The sequence below is a fragment of the Trachinotus anak genome, unplaced genomic scaffold, assembly GCF_046630095.1.
Source record: "Trachinotus anak isolate AG129_WGS33_773 ecotype Australia unplaced genomic scaffold, CSIRO_AGI_Tana_v1 ptg000008l, whole genome shotgun sequence".
In the NCBI taxonomy this organism is placed as follows: domain Eukaryota; kingdom Metazoa; phylum Chordata; class Actinopteri; order Carangiformes; family Carangidae; genus Trachinotus; species Trachinotus anak.
In genome coordinates this window covers 13544756-13562777 of record NW_027273859.1, presented here as the reverse complement: position 1 = coordinate 13562777, position 18022 = coordinate 13544756, and the positions used below count along the sequence as shown (strand labels likewise).

The following is an 18022-nucleotide window of genomic DNA, read 5'->3' as shown; positions in this document are numbered from 1 at the left end:
TGTTTATGGCTTGCTGCACTGCCAAAAATGGTCAAAAATGGTCCAAAAAACTGGTTTAAATACTACAATGAAAGGCATTTGGGGAGAGCTGCTTTAGTTTGTCAACTGGCTTGACAGGACTGTAACAGACATGTGACAGGCCATGGTCTATCTCAAAAAGACATTTATTGAGAAGTTTATAAACAGACAGAAAGTGGAAATAAGACACACATACTGCATCCGTCTTGTCCAAGCTCTCCCACTCAGTCTGAATATTAAGGCGTCTGTGTACATGATGTGTATGTGATTATGGCATATTTCACATAATTTTTAAGGTATACGTTTTTGTTAAGTAGTAAAATGGGATTATACAAAAAAAAAACTAAAACAAAAACAACCAATGCAATTTACATGGCTTTCAGTCTGTCATGCAGAACATGTGTCAAATTCTTTCAAGTCTCCAAGTTGCTTTCAAATCAGAGCCAAGTACGATGAAGCTGATACTGTAGCTTTGATTCTATCAATGCAGACCTCTCAAAGTTATCATTAACAAGACAAAACAAAGAAAACTTTGCAAATATGTGTGAGTATATTTTACATTTCATATTTATGTGTTTGTATGCTTAATGTGGTTATAACAATAGGAGTTGTGGCCTTTTCATGCCAATGTTCTCACTCCCCTACCATCTCAGGACAGAGGCCGTACACTGACTGGGATGGAGAGGCTCTAACCTGGGTTAAAGTGTACTCCATCTGGATATACCTCTCAGCCTCATCCCTTCACTGAGCCTAAATGATGGATGGTCCTGCATCAAGGTCAAGACAGAGGTTGTGTGCCCATATTAACTACCCTCTTCTGCTGATAGACTGTCAGACCCTTTGCGTCTGGAAGCCTCCCACTGGCCCTGATGTAAACAACTACAGCAACAGTGGCTGTGCGATGAGAGACAGGAGGGGTCCTAAACATACATCATGTGGACAAAATATACATCACAGGCAGTTTCCTGGAAAAAGGGGGGTTTTCATTCCTTATTACAACCGATCTTTTATGGTATTTTAGTGCCTCATAATGTGATCAAGCTGCAGTAAATGAGCACAAGTTGTGTCAGGACTATAGTGGTTCAACTGATGGCGTCTCTTTCTTCACTGAGTCATAAAGTGGAGTTTAGGGAGGAGATCAACTGGATTTTTTCTTTTTTTCTTGACTTCAGACTGGAAGACTTGTTGAACAGAAAAATATTGAATACTGCCTCATAATGCTGCTAATATGACTCTTAATCATGTTGTGTGTGGGCATCTCACATACATGTAGATTCATGCAGGATCAAGTGCAGTCTAGAAGATTTGCTGCCAGGGGGAAAGAATGTCATGTTAATGTAAAAGATAAAGAGTCAAAACATAATTAGATCCTCTCCTCTGTAAGATTCACAAATTCATAAGGAAAAGGAAATCTTCATTTCATAAATGTTCTAATGGCTCACATGACATTTACTTGAAAGGCCCATCTTTCATGGGTGAATCACTGGGCATCATACACAGAATCATACTTCTACTTATGTCGAGGCCAAAGTGGGCTAAAATGGGCAATTATAACATTTGAGGGAAAGGTGCATAATTGAAAGTGATAGTTGAGAGTTACACATAAAGCATTGAATTTTGAAACATTTTTCTCATAAAAAAAGAAAAGAAAAAAAAAAACACTCAAACTATCCCAGCATGTCGCTTTGTGCATCAACATCTCTCTCTCTGCTTTTAAGTCATACCATTCATTATTTCTAAGCCATTATCAAACCCAGACCTGTCTCACAATATCACTTATTCTTCACAAAAAATCTAAATCTGACTTGGCTTTATATTGATATAATACCTGCAGACACCAACAGCGGCGCCAATTCATAATATTTTCCTCAAGGCTCACAGCATAGCCAGGTGAATAAGAAGTGTGGGCTGCCTTTGCCTGTAGAGCACCTGTGTCTTCATGCTCCACTGCCTGCGTTAAAAGAAAGAGTGTTGCTCTGTTCCTCGCCGAGGTCTTTGGAAGGTGAACGGTAATTGCTGAGGGAGGATTTAGCCTGACGATGGAACAAAGCACCTCTTTTGTTTCACTGAGGTAACTCTTATACTCTGCGATGGAGCACTACTTTAGACATGAACTTTAGACATGAATATAGCATGTGGGCTGGCGGTTCCATTTTGTGTTAGTTTGTGTCGGGGTGTCTGTATGTTAACCAAAAGGAGAGACAGACGGAGGACGATTTGTAGGCTGCATTACGAGACTCCACACTGTTCCTGACTCATTAGCTGTAGTATTGGCCCTGTGGTAATGACATCATGGTGGCAGTATTAGCTTTTAAAGTCTGACCGCAGAGCGAGCACACTGTGATGCCCTTTTAAAACAGGATTCTTTCGCTCTGACTTCATCATGTGGTAAACTTTTCAGGAAACCCCAAACAGGTCCATTGTTTGACTCATAAATAAAAGTTATTGGATGGACAAACTGTTAGTGAATTAACACACAGACAGACGTGGATTTAGACAGACAATCAGACTGGTTCTCACACACACACACTCACACACAACACATGGTTATTAGAGTTCTTATAAGACACTGGACATTTAGCCTCTGCTGTGCTTCGAAAAGAGAGACTGAGAAAATGTTTTTACACATAACATACTATAAACGACACTAACAATGGAGGATGTAAAACACCGGGATGCATGACGATTGTGAAGTAACTAAACATGATCTTTTCCTGGAACAACATGAAGATGTCTGATCAGTCGGAGGCTGACAAAAAGCTTGGCTCTGCCTGGTTACCGGGTCTTTCAACACCCCTCTAGAGCCTCCTCAGCCCTGACCGGCATTGTTTGTGGAGAAGAAAGCTATCAGAGGATCTACACAAGATTAGGGTTGCCAACTGTTCCCTCTGCAGCTTCCTGTTTTGCCGCAGGAATTCTTTTGGCCGGTGAAAAAAAAAAGAAAAAAAAAAGTACACAACTGCACAAATCTGATATAGTTAACCCCTTCCTCTCAACATGCTTGTATTTGAAGTCTCAAATATTTAAACACAAGATTTATAGTATTTTAGTCTTGGGTAGGTGTAGTCCATAGATCCATCAGACAGACATTAAGGTACCTGCACATTTTGGTGAAAGGATTAGTTCAGCATTTTAAGAGATACACTTTGACCCATATGCTTTTTTGTTGCGAGTTAGATAAGAAGATCAATACCACTCTCGTGTGTATGGGAAATATAAAGCTGCCACCAGCAGCTGGTAAGCTTAGCTTAGCATAAAGCTAGCCTGGCTCTGTCTTAATACTCACTTAGCTCACTAACTGGTATGCCATGTCTTGTTGCAGTGCACCTGGTCATTAAATAGTCAGGCACATTACTCCCCCATAAAACCACAACGTGTTTTTTTTACACTTTGGTTTTTTTACTTTTTGTTTTGTTTTTTTTGTTTCCAGTCTTTGTGCTAGACTGAGATAACCAGCTGCTGGCTGTAGCTTCATATTTACCATACAGATGTGAGAATGGTATTGCTCGTCTCATCTAACTGTCTGCAAGAAAGCAAATAATCATATTACCCAAATCATCTTTCTGTAAATGTGATGCATAAAAAAAACAACTGTAAAATAGTATTTCTTGTGTGAGACTTTGCATATTGTATCAATTCAACTAACAGAGTCTAATATCTTGCTAAAATTCTCATTTTCTGTCATTCAAATCCACCTACTCTATTTTCTGTTTTTCTCTCTTCCCACAACCATTTTCCTGCAGTGCACCCATCCTCCTGCTGTCTACCTCTTCCTTGTCTTTTCCTTTTATCCATCATCTTTCCCTGTCACTCCTTTCAGCACTCCTTCACTTTCCCTCCTCGTTTTCACCCTCCCACACCTCCTGCTCTTCTCCTTTCCCTCCATCTAAATTGCAAATGGCAGCAGTGCCGACTGCCAGAGGAGCTCCTCAATGTCATTAGAGCTGACCCTGTGGATTAACTAGAGGAGAGAGGCGGTGTGTAGCAACTACAGATCAATAACACGGCTTATCCACTGGGTTCTTTTACTTCACTTTGGATTTAGATCTGACTAACTGCCACTGTCTACTCTATTCTATTCCTGCACAACAAACAATGGAGTTATAACGTGGTAAAAATCGTCAAAATAGAAATCATTACACAAAGATTTAGGAGTGATTAGAGGGGCGAAATCATGCCAGAAAAAAACAGAGTAATTCCAAGTAATTACTCTGTTTGAGCTCACATGAAAAGTGGACAAGAAACTTCGATGAAGAGGGAAACATGTTGCACACAGCAGCTGCCTGATTATGGGGAGCTGATGAGGGCTCTTCTAGACATTCAGAAAAGACAATGTCAGAGGAAGTATCATCATCCAAATCTGTAAAGGTGTATTTCAATAAATTAAAACAACTTAAAGCTGGAGAAAGAAATGCCCCAAGACCAACAAAAATGAAGCTGTCATAGACGTAACTCCACCAGAACTGGACACAGCTAGATCAAAACACCAGTTCCTGCCGTATGGATGATCCAATTAACAACGTGATGCGATATCCCCGAGATAAAGAGATGTGTGTACGTGTGCGTGCAGGTGCATGTGTGCGGCCGTCGTACCGTGTGTGGTTGGTTTACCGAGTTGGCAGGCAAAGTCGAGTCACCGTGAGCTCAACAAAACCTGATAGGCGCCCTTATCAGAGACAGCTAAAGTCAAAGCCTATTATAAACAGTTGTGTGTGTGTGTGTGAGTGAGTGCACTCACCCAAACACACGAACATGTTCGTGATCAACATGTAGATCTGCATCAAAAGACCAGGTTGCTAAGACTCTTTAACTGGGAAGCAGAACCTGCCAAGTTCTCATCTGCATCAATTTTGCACATAACCAAAACCAAGCTACTCGAACGTATTATGTCGCAGAAGCTGATGTTCCCTCAGCACAAAAAAGATTCACTACAGGACTTGTTGAAATCATGTCTCTCTGTAACATTAAGCTCATGATTTTGAGTCAAAGATCTGTTATTTGGCAGCAGCGCGGGTAAAGAGGTAAAAAGGCAAAAAGGCAAAAGTTTTATTTTAACACAATAATCTTATTCCGCACTTTGCTCTTTTTGATATATAAAATTGAATGAAGGCTACAGGAGAAAGGAGTAACTGTGCTTGATGTGATAGCTCATATCCATTAGCTAAACTTTCCAGGAGTGTTACAAGTAATCCTTAAAAACATCAGAGTGGCCCTGATGCAAAACAGCTGGGATCTTGATTCCATGTGAATGCCACTTTGCACAAGTTTGCTATCTGGGCCTCCAGCACCATTGCAACAATAAATTCTTTCCACTGTTTATGCTGCTGAAGTCTTAGAGCAGCTAATGGACGGTTAGTCTTAATAGCAGAGATGATTAAAGTTTGTTGATCGAAGCGATTTCTGCTGCTCAGCTCTTCCTGTTTCGAAAAGCGGTTGAGGCACATCGTCGAGATTTTGATCTGAATATCACCAACTGTCTTGTCCAACAATTTACTTGATGAAGGCCAGCACATAAACACTTAGCAAACACAAAATTAACCTTTGAACAAGATGGGAGTTTAACTAAAAGTTGCACTAAATGTTTGGTTCCCTGAATTTTGTAAAGCTGAATTCCTGCAATAAGTATATGACAAGGCTGTTAATCTACTGACAGTGCATATTGTCTGCAATTGTGGGGTTCGATGATTTACCAGCTCATCCTGTGATAGCTGCCAAAAGGTGAATCTAGTATAGTAATCAATGCATGGTTTCCATATATCTGTAACAGCACAGACACAATCTCTGACAAGTCATTTGTCCAAAATGTTGTGCCTCACTGCACAACAAAAAAAAAAAATCTCATACTTAAGGGGGAGACTTCTGGCGGGTCTATTCCCTTCTCAAACAGAAGAAGACAGCAGGTATGAAAAGATATGTTGTCAAGTTAACTTGTGCCAGGAGTTTTGTGCTGTCAGGTTTAATGGGTCTTTATATGCGTTTTATGGCTGCATTGTGTATCATAACCCTATCAAAGGGCAGTCAAACAACGTGTTATTAAAGCATAACACAACATTATGTTTAAAATGCCACTGTGCAGCTTATTCCAAGAGTAGTTCTGCAATGATTGAATTGCATCTTGACGAAATATGACATTCGGGTTTGTAATGACACGTTATGCTGTCAGTAAGGTCTGTATGGTCTGGTTTTTACTGTAAGATGCACAGTGAGCATCACAGTAGTAAGTGTTTAGTGCCATCTAGTGGTGAGACAATTTCAGCTCGTTAAAGGGTCAATACAACCAAATAACTTCTAGTTGCACAAAGGCTTACCAATAGTTGTTGTTTTATTTTCACACTTTTGGCATCGCTGAGATTTGTGCTTCTTCTTTTTCAAAATTCAAGAGATGGATATCTGAAAACATGGGCGAACAGAACAGAAACTGCAAAACAAAGAAATACCTGTAGAGGTAAGTCTAGAGGTAAGAAAAATGTATTTCTGGTCAATTGGAGGCTCTTTAAAAAAATAAAAATAAAATAAATAAAAAAAAAAAACACCATGTAAACTAGTTTCTGTCAAAAGCAATTGAAAGTCTGTTGTCTTGAATCACCCCAGAAACATCTTTACAGAGTTAAATTAAACAACACTGGATATACAGAATCCTGTTGCTTTTACAGCAGTAATATCCGCCTCAGTAAGCCTCCAGCATGAGGTGCTTTTGTCTACACCAGCATATTAGTTGTGAAACATGAAAATGTGCAGCCAAGTTTTTCAATAACTTTGATGCTAATAGCATGTTGTTTGGGATACAATCTGTCTTTTCATGGTAAAGATTATCAGCAGATCCTGTTTTACACATTTTTATTAGGTGAAAAAAAAAATCCCATCCAGAAGACCCCACAGTTTGTGATATTTCAAAACCACCACAGAAAAAAATATCTTCATGCTGAGATAAAATGATTCAGAAAAGAAAAAAGAAAGAGGACACTGCCCTCAGGCCAGAACATCAGGATACCTCTCAACAGATGTGGAGAGGCAGCAAGAGACCAGTCATGTATTCATTCATCATGACCCTAACGTAGGCTCCTGACCTGCTGAGAACTTGAAGGATTTATTCACGAGTAACAAGTGTCTTGCCATCCAGTATTTTACTCAATGAATAATATGATCTTAACATCCAAAACAACTTCAAAAGCTTGTATAAAAACCTAAAATCTCCAAATCCTCTCAGGAGCTGTCATGCATATTGGAAGCTAAATGACCTGCTGTCAAAACAACGAACATTTCTTTGCTATTCTATTCAACATAAAGTAACTCATTTCTGAATTAGGCATTTGTCTGTTTCCATGTAAAACCTCTGGCTTACAAATGCTTTTTTATTACAATTTTGTAATTGTTATTGTTTGTTATTCAAATGTTATTGTAAATTATTTCTGGACTATCATTTTATTTTTAATGTTTTTTTTTATGTACAGTCAGGTCTCTCTTGAAAATATGGTTTCTGTCTCAATTGGATTCACTTGAATAAATAAAGGTAAAAAAAATGAAAATGAAATAAAATAATAATAATAAATAAAATATTAAAAATAAAATTTTGATAACAAGCAGAGCAACATAATGCTATTCAAGGGACACTTGAAGACATCTGTGCAAGACATCTTAATTTCAAATTACATAATCATCTTGTTGTTGTTATTGTGTTGTTTAGTGTCTCATAAAACAGCATGATGAATATAAAAATGTGTTGTATCTAGCAGTCGAAGAGCAGATACCTTTAACTGTTGGATTTTAGTTTGGGCCCTGACAGGGATGTTTGTCAAATGTGCAGAAAAGTTACAGATGGTCTGCATTCCTCTCATTCCCCACAGTTCCCTCACTGATTACTTAGTGCTGGGGACTCGCACAGCGCTCTGCAAAGCGCTCACTCCCGGCCGCACAGGACATGGGGCGGTGGCTCCGCCAGAAATCAGGGCCGGCCCTCCGGCGCGTAATGCGCCTGCGCGATCTGTTCACTACACTGTTTTGTTGGCGTTAAGCTGAGGAGCATCACAGCCCACCCAAGGGACGCGTTTGTTCCTGTAAAAGTAATTATTATTATTATTATTATTTTTTTTTTTTTGTCACAAGAGAGGTCATTGTTGACCTTAACTCGGGTTTCAACGATGTTCCAGCAGTCCTTCAAGAATTTCAACATCAACTTCAACGCTTTGAATGAGAGGAACACTTTCTCCAGCGGCGATGTAATAACTGGACACGTCTCCTTCGATCTTACCAAGGAGACGAAGATCACCTCGATAACGATGACCCTGGCAGGGAAGGCGGATATCCACTGGTCAACCGGAGGTGGAAAGAAAAGTCGGCGCAGGAACTTCTCTGCAAAAGTGGAGTACTTCAACCTCAAAGACGTCATCGTGCAAGAAAACAACGGTATGCGCTGACTGGAGTTGCCCGGGTGCAGTGTTGCGACACAGACGGTTCATCTTTGTTCACTAAAGTTTTGTCTTCCTCTCGCAGCCATCGACAGGGCGACAAGGCTTCGGCCTGGCGCGCATATGTACCCGTTTACATGCCAGCTGCCTCAGGGGTGTGTATGAGCTGCTCCCGTTCTTGTTGCTGTTGCGGGGTCACATGGCGTTTCAGATAACGACGCACAGATATGCAAAGACCATCAGAAATTCTAAGGAGAAATAAAAAAGTTATTTAGACAGCTAAAACCAGATGCTTTTATCTAGTTTTCTGTAAAGTCTGAGCTTGATGCATCTAAATCTAAACTTTTGCATAAGAATTTTGTGGGGGAGGGGGTTTGTCCCAGATTGCACAGGCTTTTTATTATTTCCACCCTTTTTTTTTTTTTTTATTGTTTTGCATTAATGCAGAAGCTTCCCTTCCACCTTCAAAGGGGTCAATGGAAAAATAGCATACACCTTGACAGTAGGCATCAACAGACCCTGGCGTTTGTCTAAGGACTTTGTGACAGAGCTGAACTTCGAAAGCAGCATTGATACCAACCACCCAGAGCTGCAGGTAAGTGATCCATGACCAGATTAACCTACCAGGTATCCCCATGGCAGAGAAAAGGGAGCTGCTGGGCCAATATTACCCCTCATGTTCTCCCTACTCTCCTTTGCAGTGCTCCTTTCCTGCAGGTTTTGTGTATTGCAATAGACCTTTATCCACAGCAGACACTGTGACCTTTCATAGCAAGAAAAGTACAGGTGGAGCCACTAACATTAACAACGGCTCTCTGCAATTAACAGTCCCAGGAATCTGCCCATGCAGTATCTTGACATGCCTTGACGTGTCAAAATGAACACTTTAATATACGCAGGCTTAAAACTGAAATGATGTCTGAAAACTAGATTTTGACACAAGCCCCCTCATGTCAGTTTATGCTGTACTTCAATACCTTCAAATGTATTTTCAATTAAATTACAACAATCTGTTAGAAACACAAGCTGAGCCATAACTCCATATAGACTAGCACATATTGAGTTGAAATTAACGCCCCCCCCTTGCTCCACAAGGCAATCCACAATCAAAGTGGTGGGGGTAGCAAGCAAAGCTGAGGAAATGAAACCAAATGGTGATGAGACAAGACCTGAAAACTTACTTTGTAGTGGCATTTAAAGTCCCAGTTTGATTAATGCCCATTGGCGTACTGTATCAGTTGTTTGTCAGCATGGTGGGTGAAATATGTTGATTTCTGCTGCACCTCTGTCAGTGTGTCACTGTGCTGTCTTTCCTTTTGTAGGCTCCTCTCTCAGGCTCCAACCAAATGACACTGTGCTGTCTGTGGTATGCCTCTCGTCCTATCACAATGACAGCCAGAGTAGAGAAGAAAGCCTTCACTCCTGGTACTGTGGTCCCATCCATCCATCTGTCCATCCATCCATCCATTTTTCTAATGAAATGCGCATGATAATGAAGTTTGTCTGTGTCTGTTCTTCCTCCAGGCGAAACTGTGAAAATAATTTGCGAGTTTAGTAATGGCTCATCTCAAACAGCTACTCCAAAGGTGAAGCTGCAGCAGAAGCAGACCTACTACACCCACAATAGGGTCCACAAGAGGATGATTTGCAGAAACTTGGTGTCAGTGACTGGACAGCCCATCATCGCTCACGCGCATGACGTGCACACTGAGATCATGCTCACTATTCCCTCGACTGCATCACCCACCATCCCTAACTGCAGCATCCTTGTTGTTGATTATTTAATTGAGGTTGGTACTAATGAAAGACTGATACTGGAAGAAATTATTTATTTATTAATGGTGATCCAGTTTGACTGCAGAATTTAAGGTGGTAACGGCTCATCTGGGAACAAGTTTGAATTATTGACTGCACTGTAAACTGAACGTCTGTTTATCTTCTTTTCTTGTGTCTCCTGCAGGCGAGCCTCTGTGGATGGGCTTTACCTGACCTCACAGTTCTGTTTCCCATCATCCTATGTAATACTCCTGTACATGGCCAGCCCCCACTGCATATGTGAGTACATATGGGTGAGGCCTCACCAGGAATGATTTCCTCCTCTCTCTCTCCTTCTAGCCTTGGCTGGGTGTTACCATGGTAACCCCACTCAGTGGAGTGGGTTTGCGACGGCGTGTGATTGCGACTTTGTGACATTTGCGGTGGCGTTACTTGGAGAACCTTACAGTATTTCTCAGGATGCTTGTATCAGGCTCACCTAACCCGGGAAGACCTCTGTCAATACATTGTTTTTTTATTTTGTAACTCTTTTTTCTTCTTTTTCTTTTTAAAGATGCCTCTTTTTGTTATTTTGGCAAACATAATCAGCTTATTCTAGTCTTCCCACAATCAAATCGTATCTCTTTATGTTAATGTGTATCTATCTACTGTTGCCAATGTCTGAATGGATTGTGAGGATATGTAAACAATGAGACCTTTCCTGACTTTTTTGGTTGCCTATAACAGCCAATGGACAGATTTCTATGTAAAGAACTCCAAAAATGCAAAGGATTGGTCTATCGGTGATGGAAGGGTAGACTGCTCCTTGTTCTTCACCTGTTCATCCTTTAATTGGCACAATTACTGCCACTATTCAAGACTTTTCTAAATGTTACACATGTTACATATACAAACTGTAAGCATGGTTCCCCCATGTTTTTACTTGGTTTTGTCAGCTTTTTCATATATGTTGTCAGAAAAAAGTTAGAATTTCAGTAATGAAGAATGTGATTTATATGATTTTTAATATGAACTTTAACAAGACCTTTTTGAAATTGTTGACACTGTTTTGTTTTTGAAAACTCTGTTTTGAAGATGGACTAAAACACTAGATGTCATCTATGGCAGCATAAAAATGAAATATCAGTTTTGAAATGATATACACCGCAGTGCTTTGTTTACAAATCAAGTGACTCTTCAGTATATTACTTACAAGCCAAACGCACAAAGCCTTCTTCATGGAAACTGCCTTAAAGCATCGTCAATTCACTGTGTGTGTGTGTGTGTGTGTGTGTGTGTGTGTGTGTGTGTGTGTGTTATCTATGTAATGTGTGTGTGTTATCTATGTAATGTTAGTTTTGGATTATTGTAGATGCTTACGGGACATTCATCCTACTGTGTTACAGTATGAATGTTATTACCACTTAAAGCCATAAAAAAATAGTATCAAGATCCTGCATTGATGTACTCTAAATGTAATCAGAAAAGTAATTTGTATTGTATGTATTTTATGTTTTTATTGTTTCATCTCAACTTCCATCATGTCTTTTATCTTATAAACTATTGTCATATACAACTGTTGCATGTAAACTGTATAGAGATGTATTTTACTCTATAACCTGACTAAATTAAAAGTTTGGGAACATTTAGGGTAAATGTGCTCTTGATGATGATGATGATGATGACGAAGAAATGCAGAGCAAACAGCTGAATGCTTGGCTGAACTGATTCAATACCATGCACCAACTTACTTTTTGCTCCCTTCACTGCTGAATTCAATCTTTTTAGCCAAATTATGTATCAATGCGAACACCATTTGCTTAATTTCCTGGAGGAAAGCTGTCTCCTCTTTGTTATTCAGCCAGCATCCACTCTAAGCGAGCCAGTATGTTAATATTCACTAACTTCAGATGTCTGGCTGAGAGCAGCTCTGCACATCTAACCCTTTTACAGACTTTTGTTTAAAGTTTTATTATTGATTCAAATGTGGGTTCACGTCATCTCATGCCGCTCCTTTTCATACCACTGCTGTGTGGAAATGAAAATTTTAATGTGGTTGTGTAATAAATGAAACAAATCTACAGTCTTGGAATTTAGCTCCTACCCGGAGCGAGTTAACGCCTTGACTGCTATAGCTATCTTAAGATGTTGCTTGGCTTGAAGGTGGTTTGACTGCATCAACATGAATTTGTCATCTGTCTGTCTGGAAGGCTGGTTTATGTGAAGTTTGAAATAACCTTATTCAAGTTGAACTTGTCTCAACCCTCCAACCGGGCCTCAGCTTTCTTTCTCTATGTGGCTGTCTCTCTCATGTCACACACCCCCTCGTCCTGTGTGTGTTTTTTCAAATGAAGTAGAATTACATTTTTATGTCAGTAGATTTTGCGTCACAGTGTTTTGGTTTTTTTTTTTCTTTTTGGGTTATCAAACTTTTCAAAAATATTGTTTGTGCCCATTTACAACTGTGTTTTGGTTGCAATTATTGTGCGTTCCATCTGTTTTCCTATAGGGGACAGCAGAGGGCAAGGATACACTGTGAGGAGCTGATTAAAGAGAGATGGCTCGGTTTATCTTTCTTGTTTGCTTGCTTCATACCCACCCAACCCCACCCCAACCCGCCCTCCCCAATCCCCAATGCCCCAAACGTGAAATTACAACTAAAAATTAAACTTCTTAGCAATACCCCACATATTTCACTCAGTAGTTGAGTCTGATCTGAGATATCACTGTCAGACTGATGGTAAGACCTTGACAACTACTTTAGCCACATACCTATTGTTGTCTTCAGGGCAGCTTTAAGGACAGTCTGATATCAACAGTCTACGGCTATTTAAGCTTTCACATTAAATTATTTGTTCCATTATAGGTAATGTGCTCAACTGTAATATAATAGATTGTGCCATGTTTTAGTGCACAAGGCACTGACACAATATGGCAAAAGAAATGTGTTTTTTGTCTTTTGGGTTTTTTTTGTTTTTTTGTTTTATAACTATGAAGTACTTTGTAAACCTGGTTTTATAAATCAAACTTTACAGGTGTTATATGAATCAAACTTTACTAAGAAATGCTCAACAGAATAAAATTTAAAGATGACTGGAGATTTATACACACATTTCTCCAAAAAATATATATTTTTGTTCACATTATATTGCTCTCATGAGTGCTTATCTTCACACCTTTGGACATGCACCAGGTGCACTGAAGCACCTCCCCTGGTTTCCACTGACTCATTACTTCCAGCAACATGTTAACTCACATGATCATTGCTTAATGTGTTTGACATGTGTTTGACACACCCACATAGAGAGCCAGCAGCAGCTTCCAGTAGCATAGGTCACCATCAAAGTTGTCAGCCCTTACACACTAAATGGTCTTCAACATCACTGCTGATTTATGCAAGAAATGTGCATGTAATATTTTCTATCCCCAGAGCCACATTTTGTATTCTTAAAGCCAGTAATTCTTGTTTTAGCATCTACAAGTCTGGATCTAGACAATAAGCCAGATTTATTGAAGTCCTGTGGTTTAATTATTACCAAAACCAATGTGTCTGTCTGCATCCAGAGACGCCCCACACAACATATAAAATCCCTGTGCGCACTATCTCACCTGGCACTTTTATCTTACAGCTTTGCTTAGCAGTCACACAGTGTATCATGTCAAACAGTGTGAAGAGTTTTTCAGTGGGATACAATCCCATAAACAAAAGCGACATTTTCACCAGTGGTGATCGCCTTACAGGACAGATTACTTTAGAGCTGACAAGCGAATGCAAAATAGATTCACTCTGTGTAAAGCTGAAGGGAAAAGCAAAAGTCCAATGGACTGAGCATTATGGAAAAACAACCGTAACATACCATAACAAAGTGAAGTACTTCAGTATCAAGCAGTTTCTCATTCAGGGGGACCAGGGTAAGTGCACTACTTATGTCATTCGATGTAGAAATAACCTGCTGTAATCAGGTTTATTTTATTCATAGCTTCACAGCATAGCCATATTGTATGAATGTAGCTCTCTTTGAAAATAATGTATTGCTTTTCTATGAAAGTTTTATTTCACCTTTTCTTTTGTTTTAAATATGACCTTTAATTTGTATCTGTTAAAATGTTTCTGTCACATAGTGGTAGTAGTTTGATTTTGATTAAAATACCTTTCTACATTTTTCATTTCTTATCCCATATTAAGTGTATTTGCACATACAAAGTGAAACACAGTGCGGTATCCTTGGTGGTCATTCTAAGAGTATTCCAAAGTTTAATAAATCCCACCATCAGAATTTAAACACATATACATACAGAGGGATTTAGAAAAATCTGACCTAAGATTTGACTTTAATAAGATGTTTATGTGTTTTTGACACAAACATCTGCAGCTCTCACCAATAGAGAGTTGCAGAAAAGTTGTAGAAGGAAGACTTTGTTCTGTCACTCTGGTTTCTTTGTCAGGAGAATTAACATATACTTTTACCATTCAGTGTGAGCAACCATGCCGAACTAGTAATCATTTATAGTAGAATTTACAAACCTTGCCATAACCAGTGAGGGAAGCCATATTAAGTCACTTTGTTGTTTTTCAGGCGATAAAAATGTTGGCCCAGGCTGCCATGTCTACCCATTCACCTTTCAGATTCCAGCAGAGTAAGTTCTTCAAAAAATGAATCAGCATTAACAACAATTACTATAAAAGAAATCATATAAAAGAGTGTTATTGTTACTTGTCTCCGCTCTTTTATATATTGTGTTGTCATGTCTTGCAGAGAGCTGCCATCCTCCTTCAAGGGCTCGCATGGAAAAATCCTGTACACACTGGAGGCAAACCTGAGCAGGCCCATGAGATTGGACAGCAAAGCTAAGGCGAAGTTCACCCTCATCCACAAAGAAAACCTAAACTCTAATCCATCGCTGATGGTACCCACCTTACGGCAATCACATACACACACAGGCTCAGAAATGCTGTTTGACTTTGACATTGCTGCAGTAATGACAACTAAGACTATCTCTAACTAATTTGTTATTTGTCTGTCAGGCTCCACAGCAAAATATCATTGATAAGAAAATGAAGCTCTTCACATCAGGAACAGTTGGCATGGATGTAAATATTTCAAGAACAGGCTTCCACCAAGGTATTAAATTATACTTCCACTCCACATATAATCTAACAGTGACTCTTTGCTCTTTGTTGAATAATGTGCAGCTCAAAGTCCCCTTCATCCTGGAACTTTTTTATGGTCTAAAGATAAGACAACAACAAATGAGATGTAGGAATAGTAGTGAGAGATAGTCCAAATATGTTCTCTAGGTTAGAGGGACTGTTCATTCAAAACACACCAAGCAATGTCAGAAATGTTAAATTAATAACCAATGTATTTAGAGAAAGAGATAGCACATTCATTCATTCATTCATTCATTCAAATGAAAAGCTGAATTTCTAAATATTAAAGCGCACCCTTACTCACTCAGGAGTTTTGCTGCTATAGCCTCACTTTGACTTTCTAAAGCTTATAGTGACTAACATTTGTCAGTGCTAGCAAAATTAAAGTTAATATATTTGTATAACAGACATCACTGAGTCAGGATATGGATTTTGTAACCCTTCTCTATTTGTACTACTGCTGGGCTAGATTCAACATTTGTCATTTTTCCATAATTTCTACTCAGAGCCAGAGGCGACTGTTCAGCAAATGCTGCATAGACTAAATTTAAGTGATTTTTACTGAAAATTAATTTGGGGTATTAATTCAAATGTCATTTTCAAAATTAAAATTCTTTCTATTTTGAGATGCAGTAACAGAAAAGGAGACATTCTGGAACAGCATGTACCTTCATGCTGAAAGGTCAAATAATGAAGTGGCTTTAATTTGTCATGTGTTTACAACTAATGCATGTGTGAACAGCAGACCTATGTAATATTGATATGCATGCCTTAAAAATCCCAACCAGAGAGTTAGGCCACTGTGTATTAAGTGCTGCTCTGCTTTCCAGGGGAAGGCATAAAGGTTGTGGCCTCCATTCAGAACAAATCATCTCGTGACATTAAGCCCAAGTACTGTTTGTATCAGAAGATCAGCTACTTTGCGAAGTCAAAGAGGAAAGTCGAAACCAAAGACATCCTGAAAGAGGTGGGCGAAGCCATCCCACCTTCTGCAGGTCAGACTGTCACCAGGATCATCACCATCCCTCCCACCACGAGTGTGTCCATCTTAAACTGCAACATCATCAAAACAGAGTACAGGCTCAGGGTGTGCATTTCCCTTTCCAAAACATTTCAGCACATGTGTTTCTGGCAACATGGCTCCATGATGGGTATAAGTGCTGATAAGTGTTCTTTTTCCACCACAGGTCTATCTGGATGTTAAGTATGCTTTTGACCCTAAGATCAAGTTCCCCATAGTCATCCTGCCTGCTTTACAGGAGCCTGATGAAGAGCAGCCACCTGCATATTCAGACTATGGATTTGGAGCATTTGCTAGCTCAGACATGCCAGGATGGACCAGCTTTCAGCAAAACCAAACAGCCTCAGGCCCGTCTGCTCCACCTCCATCCTATGGTACATATGGGATGTACCCCTCCTTGACTGGTTCTGGTGGGAAATCCTAAAGCTAAACCATGGAATCGGAGAAACTTTCTGAATTAACAGTATAACATAACTTTATGTTGGGCACCAGCAGTATAAAATGCTAAACAAGTCTTTGATTAAATCCTCTTATTCAGACAAATGGCAAGAATGATGCCATTGTAAAGACTCAAAGAAAATCTTACGACTGTGAATGAAGATAGTGGATTCTTTTAGGGGCTAAAAAGTAGAAAACTGTGAATTATAAATATAATATTAGTAGTATTATAGTTACATGCATTACTTTACAGTCTTACATTTATTTTTTGTAGGACTGAGTCCCTTGTGTTAAGTTGAACTCTCAACCTTTACTCTGTGTAGTGACCCTTGTATCATTGAGCTGCTCCTGTATCACTGGGACGCCAGGATGAGATTGCCAATACTGACTTTCTTTACTTCACTCACTCTGGTTTATGAGGAATACTGATATGTTGCAAAGAATGTCATTAAGTATACATGTTTGACTATACTAGAAGCTAGTATAGCAAAACTAGTTTTGAATAAGCACCCTCTATAGCTCCATAATCAAATCTCTTATTCCAGAGATCACATAGTACTGCACAGAGAAAATGTATTTTCCATTCTTTCCATATCTACTTCAGTAATCACATGAGTCTGACAAGCAACTCAGACATGTTTACTTATTAAACAAATTTCTCCCTTTGCAAATATCAATAGTTATTGTGTGACTTCTAATATACTGCAGTAACCTGTCATGCACTTTCTCTAATGCGTAAAGACATCCTTCACCTTTGGAAAACACCAACTATTTAAACCTCTTCAGCCTATATTGTTCCATACTACTCTAATTGTTTATCTGTTCTATAAAAACATCCTTCATCTTTTGAAAATACCAACAAGATAAACTAAATTGTTCCATATTTGCATTTTATTAGTAATATAATTGGTAGGTAAGCCTTGTTGGTTACTACTGTTACGTATAACTGATGTTTTTCATAATCATAACCCATATAATGAATGATAAACATTTCAATAAACTATGATATCTGACAGTCATAAAGCAGTGTAATACTTTGCCAGTTAAAGTGTCTCTACCCATTTTCAGTGAAAGATTATCAGGGATTTTGGTCGTCATGGTTGTGGCCAGTTTCAAGTTACAGCCACACTCACCGGCGTCCACAATAAATTCTACGATCATAAAACTGATAATGTTCAGGTTTTGTTTGAGTAATACAGTGGACACAACAGGCATGCTGATTTTATGCAGATT

General features: G+C 39.1%; 2 protein-coding genes across 2 annotated transcripts; both read left to right on the top strand.

The window, feature by feature from the left end:
- The first annotated feature begins 8024 nt into the window (after window positions 1-8024).
- LOC139623996 (arrestin domain-containing protein 3-like) lies at window positions 8025-11827 on the top strand. Its single transcript, XM_071482721.1, has 6 exons — window positions 8025-8421; window positions 8509-8578; window positions 8871-9018; window positions 9746-9848; window positions 9948-10213; window positions 10384-11827. Exons 1-6 carry the CDS (start codon window positions 8157-8159, stop codon window positions 10480-10482), a joined length of 951 nt encoding a protein of 316 aa, XP_071338822.1. The 5' UTR covers window positions 8025-8156; the 3' UTR covers window positions 10483-11827.
- A 1891-nt stretch (window positions 11828-13718) lies between these two features.
- LOC139623995 (arrestin domain-containing protein 3-like) lies at window positions 13719-17557 on the top strand. Its single transcript, XM_071482720.1, has 6 exons — window positions 13719-14090; window positions 14756-14816; window positions 14936-15086; window positions 15205-15301; window positions 16161-16417; window positions 16518-17557. Exons 1-6 carry the CDS (start codon window positions 13835-13837, stop codon window positions 16773-16775), a joined length of 1080 nt encoding a protein of 359 aa, XP_071338821.1. The 5' UTR covers window positions 13719-13834; the 3' UTR covers window positions 16776-17557.
- Window positions 17558-18022: the final 465 nt, after the last annotated feature.

What these genes read in the sequence shown, in the direction of transcription:
- LOC139623996 (XM_071482721.1), top strand. Translation starts at nt 8,157, where the DNA reads ATGTTCCAGCAGTCCTTCAAGAATTTCAACATCAACTTCAACGCTTTG. An exon ending in ACATGCCAGCTGCCTCAGGG is followed by an intron (nt 8,579 to 8,870) that starts GTGTGTATGAGC and finishes GCATTAATGCAG; the next exon opens with AAGCTTCCCTTCCACCTTCA. An exon ending in TTGTTGATTATTTAATTGAG is followed by an intron (nt 10,214 to 10,383) that starts GTTGGTACTAAT and finishes TGTCTCCTGCAG; the next exon opens with GCGAGCCTCTGTGGATGGGC.
- LOC139623995 (XM_071482720.1), top strand. Translation starts at nt 13,835, where the DNA reads ATGTCAAACAGTGTGAAGAGTTTTTCAGTGGGATACAATCCCATAAAC. An exon ending in ACCTTTCAGATTCCAGCAGA is followed by an intron (nt 14,817 to 14,935) that starts GTAAGTTCTTCA and finishes CATGTCTTGCAG; the next exon opens with AGAGCTGCCATCCTCCTTCA. An exon ending in AAACAGAGTACAGGCTCAGG is followed by an intron (nt 16,418 to 16,517) that starts GTGTGCATTTCC and finishes TTTCCACCACAG; the next exon opens with GTCTATCTGGATGTTAAGTA.